At 44.7% G+C, this 11,003-nt stretch overlaps 1 protein-coding gene across 1 annotated transcript; it reads right to left on the bottom strand.

Moving 5' to 3' along the window:
• Positions 1–5,218: 5,218 nt before the first annotated feature.
• On the bottom strand, positions 5,219–7,466 carry LOC311317591 (uncharacterized protein; the record flags this gene model as incomplete). The annotated part of the gene is made up of 4 exons (XM_084448665.1): positions 5,219–5,840; positions 6,551–6,682; positions 6,774–7,038; positions 7,449–7,466. The coding sequence occupies 4 exons, from the start codon at positions 7,464–7,466 to the stop codon at positions 5,812–5,814; spliced, it is 444 nt and encodes a 147-aa protein (XP_084304791.1). The 3' UTR covers positions 5,219–5,811.
• Between the last annotated feature and the right edge of the window lie 3,537 nt (positions 7,467–11,003).

Here is an 11,003-nt window from a genome sequence, read left to right as displayed (position 1 = left end):
GTTTTAAATCATCCTCTCCTACTTGATTGGGGATTGCCTGCCCCTGCGCGCCCTGACACAGCCCCACCCCAACTTTTCCTGGCACGTAACAAGGAGGAGGCACTCTAACCTAATGATCAAACCCTCTGCAGCTGTGCGCCAAGACGCAGCCCAACTCCAATCCCAGACCCCATGACATTTACATGACAAATATTTTTCAATCTGGTTGATTTCAAGCTGATTTCAGCTTGAGCGTATACATGGGATACAGAGTAAACTGGTTGGATGTTTACATGCGACAACGAAACAAATGTTTCGAACGCGCACGCAGCCGTGAGTGATTGCGTTACGATGGTTACAAACAGCTGACTACGGAACTGTCGAGCATGTCTTGATTAGTCAAGTCTTGAGCATGCGCAGAATGAACGCAGAACGCAGCATCAATCCGTTTCAAGGTAGTATACATGACGGACCAAACGGTTTCGAAAAGGTTTAAACTACCTCCTTGAAAGCGATTGGAATTTCAATCGGGTTGGGGCATTTAAGTCGGATTGAGGTGTTTATATGACATATTTTCAATCGGTTTGGTCTTCCAAACCTATCTGAAACCGATTCAAACTGTCCATGTAAACGCACCTAATAATTTTGTTACCAAGGTGATTTGCTACCTATATGATTAGTCTGAAGTGGTTCTCACGCGACTTCCTCACTAGCGAAACGAATCATGATTTTATGACAAATCTGCAATAAACTAAAATGGGCGGGAAGAAATGCACAGCGAAACTAGAGAGAGAGAAACGTTCTTATGGAATGAATGAATTTATTTTTTAATGAAAGGATGGAAGAGCCGCAAACCAACCTTTGGGGGGATGGATGGAGGAGCCGCACATTGACGGGCCGCGGGTTGGCCACCCCTGGTTTAGAGAGACCTGTAAACGCGCCGTTACTCCAGTAGTCGAGTCTACTGAAGATAAATGCATGGACAAGTTTTTCCAAATCCTTCTGGGACATAAATCCTTTGATCCTTGATATATTCTTCAGGTGATAGTAGGCTGACTTTGTAATTGACTGAATATGGCTGTTGAAATTCAGGTCAGAGTCCATGACTACACCAATATTTCTGGCTTCGTTTGTGGTTTTTAGCATTACTGATTGAAGTTGAGTAGCCTACTGACTTTTAATCGTTCTTCTTTGGCTCCAAAAACAATTATTTCAGTTTTATTTTTGTTTAGTTGGAGAAAGTTCTGTCACTTCAATCATTGATTTGTTGAATGCACTTACTCAGAGCTTGTATGGGATTATAGTCTCCTGGTGATATGGTGATATAAATGTGTGTGTCGTCTGCTTAGCTATGGTAACATATTTTGTTGTTTTCCATAATTTGAGTTAGTGGGAGCATGTAAATGTTGAACAGAATAGGCCCCTGGATGGAGCCTTGGGGAACTCCACAGGTCATTTTTGTCGGCTCAGATTTGTAAGGGATTAAATAGGATTCAAACCAATCTAACACTGCCAGAAATTCCCAGCCAATTTTCCAGTCGGACTAGTAGTATGTTGTGGTCTACCGTGTCGAACGCAGCGCTGAGATCCAGTAGTAGGCCTACTAAGATTGAGATTTTGCCATTATCTGTGTTTAAATGGATGTCATTAAATACCTTAATTAGAGCAGTCTCAGTGCTGTGGTGTGGTCGAAATCCTGACTGGAAGACATCAAAGCCATTACGTAGTGTCCGAATACTCCACGGAATTTTCGTTCCCTATATAGTCCACTATTTATTACCCACAATTCACCTTGATTTGCAGGGAACAGTGCATGTACCCTACATTTTCTCTGTTCCCTAGGTAGTTCACTACATGGTGAACCCTATATAGGGAATAGGCAGTGAGGGAACGAGGGAGTGATTCCGAACACAGCTATGGGCTGCGTTCCGAATCGCATACTTCTACTTCTTACTACCAGTATACCTACTACAGCTGCCCTTAGAAAGTACGTACTTTGCAAGCAGTAGGCATCCAATTGGGACATACTACCTTGTCATAACATTGCGCCTTGAAATTAGCCCACATCCGTCGCTGTCCATAACGCGACATTCGTCTATCAATCAATCAATCAAAGCTTTATTTATATAGCGCATTTCATACCCAGAGGCAACACAATGCGCTTTACAGAGAACAAGGGAGGTGGGCATACGACCCACCCCTACATATTCCAGAGGGAAGCAAAAAAACAGTAATCACCCGGGGGCCAGATAAGTGAGCTGTAAAAATTCTTCCCTGACCCCTCTCAACGAGGCGATCGAGCAAGCTCCTGGAGTATGTTTGTCTACCGGCTAAGAACATTTATAGAGCAATAAATAACATTAAATTACATTTTCAGAGTAAGAGAGGCTAATAACATCATAGGAGAGACATGGCAAAACATTGGTGTATGTCTGTGTGTGCATAAATGTGCCTGGGCCCAGATAGAGGCAGGGGTTTGGGTAGGGTGGGGGGTAGGAAAAGGATACGGACCCGGGTTAGGGTGAGGGGAAGGGGATCTGAGCCCAGGACTGGTGTATGTCAGTGTGTGTGTGAGTGTGCCTGGGTCCAGGTAGAGGCAGGGGTCAGGGGTAGGGTTGGGGTAGGAAGAGGATACGGACCCGGGGTAGGGTGAGGGGAAGGGGGTACTGGACCCAGGCCTAAGGCCGGAAGTGGACTGTTGTATGTCTGTGTGTGTGTGTGTGTGTGTTAACTAATTTGCTACGACATCTGCAGCAGATACAGGGGCATCCATCGGACTCAGGGTGGTCCATTGGCGACAGCGGGGCATCCACTGGACCTGGTTAGAAGATAGGAGGGAGAGAGAGAGGCACTAGGGAGAGGGGAGGCAGAACAGGGTTAGTAGCACACGGAGCCATATATAGAGCAATACATTACGTCAAACTACATTTTCAGAGCAAGAAAGGCTAAGAGCATCATGGGAGAGGTGTGGCAAACACTAATGTGTGTGTGTGTATGTGTGCGTGCCTGGGCCCCGATAGAGGCAGGGGTTGGGCTAGGGTGGGGGGTAGGAAAAGGATACGGACCCGGGTTAGGGTGAGGGGAAGGGGATCTGAGCCCAGGACTGGTGTATGTCAGTGTGTGTGTGAGTGTGCCTGGGTCCAGGTAGAGGCAGGGGTCAGGGGTAGGGTTGGGGTAGGAAGAGGATACGGACCCGGGTTAGGGTGAGGGGTAGGGGTACTGGGCCCAGGCCTAAAGCCGGAAGTGGACTGTTGTATGTCTGTGTGTACGTGTGTGTGTTAACTAATTTGTTACGACATCTGCAGCAGACACAGGGGTATCTATCGGTCTCAGGGTGGTCTGCTGGTGACAGTGGGGCATCCACTGGACCTGGTTAGAAGATAGGAGGGAGAGAGAGAGGCACTAGGGAGAGGGGAGGCAGAGCAGGGTTAGTAGCACACAGAGCCATATATAGAGCAGTACATTACATCAAACTACATTTTTAGAGCAAGAAAGGATAAGAGCATCATGGGAGAGGTGTGGCAAACCCTGATGTGTGTCTGTGTGTGTGTGCGTGCCTGGGCCCAGATAGAGGCAGGGGTCAGGGGTAGGGTGGGGGGTAGGAAGAGGATACGGACCCGGGTTAGGGTGAGGGGGAGGGGATCTGAGCCCAGGACTGGTGTATGTCTGTATGTGTGTGAGTGTGAGTGTAGGTGTGCCTGGGTCCAGTTAGAGGTAGGGGTCAGGGGTAGGGTTGGGGGTGGGAAAAGGATACGGACCCGGGGTAGGGTGAGGGGAAAGGGAACTGGGCCCAGGTCCAGGCCTAAGCTGGGTGTGGACTGGTGTGTGTCTGTGTGTACGTGTGTGTTAACTAGGTACTACAACATCCACAACTGACACGGGGGTAACTATTGTCTGCGGGCGACAGTGGGGCATCTACTGGACCAATGTATATAGAGGATTCACAGGTAGGTTTGAGGCTGCCTTTCTGTGTCTCAAGTTCCTAGCTAGTGATTGTAGGCTAGGTCGAAAAGGTATGTCTACAGCTGTCAACTCGCGCATGTGACGCACATTACCGCTGCGCAAAGGATTGTGGGTCAGAATAGCCAGAAAAGCCTGCTGGCGTGCATACTGCAAAATACGACCGGATGTAGTAGGTCATCCTGGTACTTTTGCCATACTGCATGTGGCATACTATGTATTGGGACATACTACATTCTGTTTTGGCATACTATATAGTAGGTTAGTAGGCGATTCGGAACGCAGCCATGGTCTGCAGTTTGTTCCTCGGCGCCATACTCGCACGGCGCGCAAGATACCGATAAAAACTAATATGGCGCGCAAGATACTCAAAAACTTAAGTGCTGAAAAATCATAACCTCTCACGCAATATGGGATAGGCCCTACACGTGAAATAGACTGATAAAGAAAAATACTGCATGGAAAATATTACATTTTGAAAAATGGCAACTAAAATGTAAACATGTTACAAAATTCCTTGATATTCCATGACCTGGCACAAAAATGATTAAATCCCCTGACCATGTCTGGAATAGACTTTTTAAAATTCCCTGATATTCCTGAAATTCCATTACCCATGGAAACCCTGTCTCTAGTCTTGTGAGACCATTACGTTTTTCCAACTACGCATGTAAAACTACTGGTAGGCCTAATACTTTGCAGAGCTCTGGATGAAACTTCTCATTTCTGTGATCAACTTGAGACTCTTGTCTCTCAGTGAGGTTTACGGCTTAATAACACTTTGCTTGTCACACACATTAGAGTAGGCCTATTTTTCAACTGTAGTCAGTGAGTCAATTTTGAGAATCAATTGCATGGATACCAAGGTCTCCCAGAGAGCAAGACTGTGGTTCCAGAAGGATAGGATTCTCTGACAGCACAGCTGAATGACCAGATGAAGTCTCTCCTGACCACTAGCTGGCGCTGGTTTCAAACATACTGGGTCTTTATTGTTCTAAGCCACAGTGAATATCACATCCACCTGATACTGTGTCCTACAGACTTTTTCCTTGTTGATCTCAACCCCCATGATCTCAACCAATTGAAGTCAATCCATTGTATACCATAGCTTTTTTTTTTTTCCAGTGATGGCCTGAAAATAAATGACAGAGAAAAAGATGTTCTGGGGTAAAAATGCAAAAAATATTTTATTGCAAAAATATGACCTTAAAAAATCAACAAATACAAATATTTAGAAAATTAAAGGAATATCAAATTACAGTGATTTAAAGTTTCAGTGTCTGCTGCTGCAACATTAAGAGTACTGAAGACTACTACTAAACTTAATTCATTTAAACGTGTTGCAATGAGAGACAGTACAGTACAGTAGGACATGGTTATGGACCTCTTGTTCAACTCAATTTAAGCAATAAACCACGAGAGGCCGTGTGTTATAGTGATTTTATAACAGTTAGGGGGCGTTGTTAGGCACGACGCGAAGCGGAGTAAAACCCCCCTAGCTGTTATAAAATTTCATCATTCCCTCAATTCCGCCGAGCAAAATAGTTCCCCTAACAAATGGGTTGCCAAGCAACAACAACAACTACAATGCATTGGATCAAATGGGAGGCGCATTCATACTGAAAATGGAATGATATGCGGTCCCAGGTGTGTGTTAAAGTATTTTAACACAGCTTCCAGCCAATCAGAATCAAGAACCATAACTAACCGTTGTATAAAATTGAAGGATCAACAGGAATGAAAATTAAAGTCAAAAATCTTCACTGATAAGCAGTATGTCGCATTCACAGCCACAATATCAAGTGCAGGCAGCTCAGCCCTTCAGAGTCTGGTCCCTCCGCAGCACTGAGAACGTCCACTCCTCTCTCCTCATCAAGCCCTCAGCTCTAGTACAGCATCATCTGTGAGAGAAAGAGGGAGAGAGAGACAGGGAGAGAGAGAAAGAGAGAGGGAAAGAGAGAGAGGGAAAGAGAGAGAGGGGAAGAGAGAGAGATAGAGGGAGAGAGAGAAAGAGAGAGGGAAAGAGAGAGAGGGAAAGAGAGAGAGGGGAAGAGAGGGAAAGAGAGAGAGATAGAGAGGGAAAGAGAGAGAGAAAGAGAGAGAGGGAGAGAGAGGGAAAGAGAGGGGTCAGACAGACAGAAAGCCAGCAGGAGACAAATTAATATGATATATTACAGGTTTAATAGTACAAAAAAAAAAAAAACACGAACAAGTGTGAGCCAATAGTATTTGGACTCCTGATCGCTCCCGCCTCCTCACGTGTGGTGTGGCACCAACATCATAATACTATTGGCTCATGTGCCTTGGTAGAGGTGGCAACCAACCCTCAGACATCTCAGAGGTAAAGAAAAACGTAATTTCGGTCCCGTCAACATTTGTCAAATGATAAATTCATAGTCAATACATTTTTGGTGGTAGAAGGCAATACTTGTATTCTGCACCTTTCTAAAAGCTCTGTGGATGTACAGTGTGTCTTTTTTAAATGATTAGTGCATCTAAATCGTATCTACTGCACCTTTAAGTGAAGCATGCCTTCATCAACAGTGTTGGTGGTGATACAGATCCCTGCTCCGTGTCCAGTCAGTCTGCCTCTGGGTTCAGGGTGTCTTACCTTGTTTGTCAACATGTTTCTGAGGACGGGTCTTCATCTTGTAGTAGCAGGACAGTCCCAGGCACACAGCCAGGAGAGTGAAGACCTCGGCAAGTTGCACATAAACATACGGGTACACACTGAACCCAGGATCTGGGGGGGAACGTGAGTAAATGATAATGAGTAAAGTACAGTATATGAAGCCTGGAGGCAGCCAAGACAAAGAGGAGCTCATGAGTCTTACCTGGACAAGCTGAGATGTTCAGGTGTCCAGCAGCACTGCTGACGTGGTTCTTGGCAGTACAGGTGAGGTCTCCTGAAGAGCCTCTCTCCAGAGTGACGGTGTTGGTCAGGACCACAGCTGTACTGGGGAGAGTCCAGCTGTACTGGGGGCCGTCTCCCCCAGAGGAGCAGGACACCGTCACGTCTCCCTGGGACAGACACTCAGAGGACAGATGGGGGGAGGACACGGGGGCTGGGGGGGGTGACAGAACACAGTGGTGAGGCTTCTAGAACACACCTGGAGAGTGGGAGCTAAATTGTCTAATTCTGTCTGTATGTATGTATGTATGGGCCTCATGTCTGAATAACCGCCTCCCTACTAACCTACCTACTTCCCAAACATACACAAATTACACTAGTACAGTTATGTCGAAGTATGTCCTTGATTTAGCTTCATAAAGCATCTGTTTATGAGCAGATGGTGATGATATTAAGAGTGAGTTACCTTCAATGTACAGTTGTAGTCTGGTGATCTTCAAGCGGTTTCCTTTTTAATCATAAATGTCTAGTATGTATTCACCAGAATCATTCCTCTGTGTGTCTGTTATCATCAGAGTCTTGGTGTTGATATTGAAGTGTAACCTGGCTGCACTGGGTCCAACAGTAACAACTGTATTATCCTTTATTTTGACTATACCTGTACGTGTTTCACCATGGTTTTTTAATACTCCTAACTGGTCCCAGAGGGAAGGAAATAAAAATTGAAGATACACAGTTCCTCCCAGAGCTCCGTAACACTGAGCTCCATCCTTTGTAGCATCACAGGACGTCCCCATACCTGAGTAGAACATGAAGAGGATATTAGACTCTGTAGTAAATATCTGGACCGAGTGGTCAAATGTAAAGCCCTTACAGAAATCATATTCGTCATATTCACTTTAATCATACGGCATGGCAAGAGCAATGTTATCATGATGGCCTCATCATTATTAATAGAAAAACCCACCAGCTTGGTGGGGACAGTGGAACTCCACAAAGAATAACAGTGATGATGCTCTGTTGAAGGCAAGATGCCGAAACGCGTCAGCCCAATAAGACAACTTATTGTCAACTGAGACTAAAGTCTGGCCCTTTTCTTCTTCTTCTTCGAGTGCCGTTATCCACACCATTCTGCTGGTATTTGACGATAGCAGAGCACCCATAGCCTAAGAAGGACAAGCACCTGCTCTACAGTACATCTCAACGTCCTCATCATTATTGTCATTATTGTAATCATATCATAATCTCAATTTCCATTATTATATCCAATAGAATCATGTAATTAAAGGGGTAGTGTGCTATTTTGGACATTTAGCCCTATTTCTGATATGTCTAACATGAATCTAAAACATAGAGACCATAATTTCATTGATCGTTCAAATATTGAGCAATTGTAGAAGATTTTCGTCCTTTTACAATGGAAGTGGCCAGGATGTGTTAAAAGGCGTTGAAAAACTCAAGAAGAAATAGCAGGAAGCTCAGTGTGTAGGCTAATCTTACAGTTGTGTTTACGTGCATGGCAAGCCTTAGACACTGCAGCCCCCCCCCCCCCCCCGGACCCCCACCACAGGAGAGGTGAAAATGAGGCTGGAGCAATGCTAAACACAACAGGTTGTGATACATTTCACAGTACCGCATATAACGGTAAGGTTACAAACTGAGCTTCCTGCTACTGTAGTTTTTCTTGCATTTTCCAAGTCATATTAACATGCCCTGGCCGCTTCCATTGTTAAGAAATTTGAGTCGGATGAAAATATCGATCTAGGTCACTACTTGAGCGATCAATGAAATTATGGTCTCAATGTTTGAGATTGAAGTTAGACGTATCAGAAACAGGGCTAAAAGTCCTTAATAGCACACTGTCCCTTTACGGTGGTCTTAGGGTTAGATGCTCTTTAATGTATGTGACACCTGGAGGCAGCCAAGACAAAGAGGAGCTCATGAGTCTTACCTGGACAAGCTGAGAGGTTCAGGTGTCCAGCAGCACTGCTGACGTGGTTCTTGGCAGTACAGGTGAGGTCTCCTGAAGAGCCTCTCTCTAGAGTGACGGTGTTGGTCAGGACCACAGCTGTACTGGGGAGAGTCCAGCTGTACTGGGGGCCGTCTCCCCCAGAGGAGCAGGACACCGTCACGTCTCCCTGGGACAGACACTCAGAGGACAGATGGGGGGAGGACACGGGGGCTGGGGGGGTGACAGAACACAGTGGTGAGGCTTCTAGAACACACCTGGAGAGTGGGAGCTAAATTGTCTAATTCTGTATGTATGTATGTATGTATGGGCCTCATGTCTGAATAACTGCCTCCCTACTAACCTACCTACTTCCCAAACATACACAAATTACACTAGTACAGTTATGTCGAAGTATGTCCTTGATTTAGCTTCATAAAGCATCTGTTTATGAGCAGATGGTGATGATATTAAGAGTGAGTTACCTTCAATGTACAGTTGTAGTCTGGTGCTCTTCAAGCGGTTTCCTTTAAGTTTTGAATCATAAATGTCTAGGCTGTATTCACCAGAATCATTCCTCTGTGTGTCTGTTATCATCAGAGTCTTTTTGTTGATATTGAAGTGTAACCTGGCTGCACTGGGTCCTTCAGTAACAACTATATTATTCTTTATTTTGACTATAGGTGTTGTACCAGGGGTTTTTAATACTTTTAACTGGTCCCAGAGGGAAGGAAATAAAAATTGAAAATACACAGTTCCTCCCAGAGCTCCGTAACACTGAGCTCCATCCTTTGTAGCATCACAGGACGTCCCCATACCTGAGTAGAACATGAAGAGGATATTAGACTCTGTAGTAAATATCTGTCCATTCAAAACATTCAGCAGTTTATAACTAACTTAACTGTTAACATCTCCCACATAATACAAAGGATTTTTTCCCATTATTCATCAAGGTTATTGGATACATTTTCAGTATCATCAACATTTTCACTTTTTTTTGAAGTGGATTTTACATTTAATCTCTGTGATTTCCAACTGTACAGAATTCCACAAAGACTTTGCTCTGTACATCACTGTTCTCTTCATGGCATTTGATCTGGGCTTTGGCCCAGTGCATCGACCCATCACTACATGCCTGGTGGTGTAGCCATGTCTGTTACTAGTGTCATGTACTGTATACGTTTTTGTAAGCAGGTTTTCCATTAGACATATATTCCTTAAGACCACCGTGAGACTGGCTTCCAATCTATATTCGACCATCAGCCCTGATAGTTTCTGATGCATATTTATGGCAGAATCTCAGTTACAGTAGGCTATGTGATTCACACTGATGGAAAAACAATGGGGAGGATGATTGGATATCATACACCTCTTGCCATGTTGATATTTTGCTGGAGGAAAACTGGTCAATTCTGAGCAAATTCCTACCCTAATATTCAGAATGGCTGGAAACCTAGAGTAGGCCTATCATATGGGTCTCCTAAATTTTTGTGATTTATAAAAAAAAATCTGGAGTTTGGGTAAATAGTTTGGGTAAACATTAATGTTATGTCTGCACATTGGGACAACGCAGTGGATTATAGCGCTGTTCTATTGTGCTGCAATCGTTATAGCTTTTTTTCTACTGTGCTGCAGTCTCTGTTTTGGGGTGCGCTTCGTTCGTAAATGCGCTCGGAGCACATCCAGGGGCGAATTCACTAAAGGATTGCACAGCTTTTCCTGATGCAAAACCTGTGCAAATAAGTCGAAAATAAACTTTGCTATTCACAAAGCCCTCGCAAAGGGTGAAATACGGTGTTAACTGCGTTGCCTTCGTCATAGCGTTTCTCTGTGCCGTTATTATTAGCTGATAATTAATTAACGTAATTCGGAGGCCTGTAGAAGAAATGTAAAATCCAGCGTGAGCCAGTATATCCATGTAATGGCGGCGGATGGGGCACTGAGAACGCAGCTTCTAAAAAATCTATTTTCTGCTGGAGCAACTGACGCGCAATGTAATGGTGCAATTAACTTCCGCAATTCCGCTTTAGTGAATTCGCCCCTCAGAGTGCTCTCTGGTCGCACTGGTGGCTCCGACTGAAAGAACGTTTTGTCCGAGTGAACCGACCGTTCATTAATTAACGGATTACAAGAGCACATTTACGAACTCACCCATCATTTCTCCATGATGGGTATTGGATTGGTTTGGTCTGCCTGAGTGATTATGGAATGTCCGGTAAACTGACGTTGTGTTGATGTGACGGTGTCGTGGTGACATCCATAATA

This window comes from Borostomias antarcticus (genome assembly GCF_949987555.1).
Source record: "Borostomias antarcticus genome assembly, chromosome: 14".
NCBI classification, from domain to species: Eukaryota; Metazoa; Chordata; class Actinopteri; order Stomiiformes; family Stomiidae; genus Borostomias; species Borostomias antarcticus.
The sequence above is the reverse complement of the archived record's forward strand: the minus strand, read 5'-3'. Positions and strand labels throughout refer to the sequence as shown.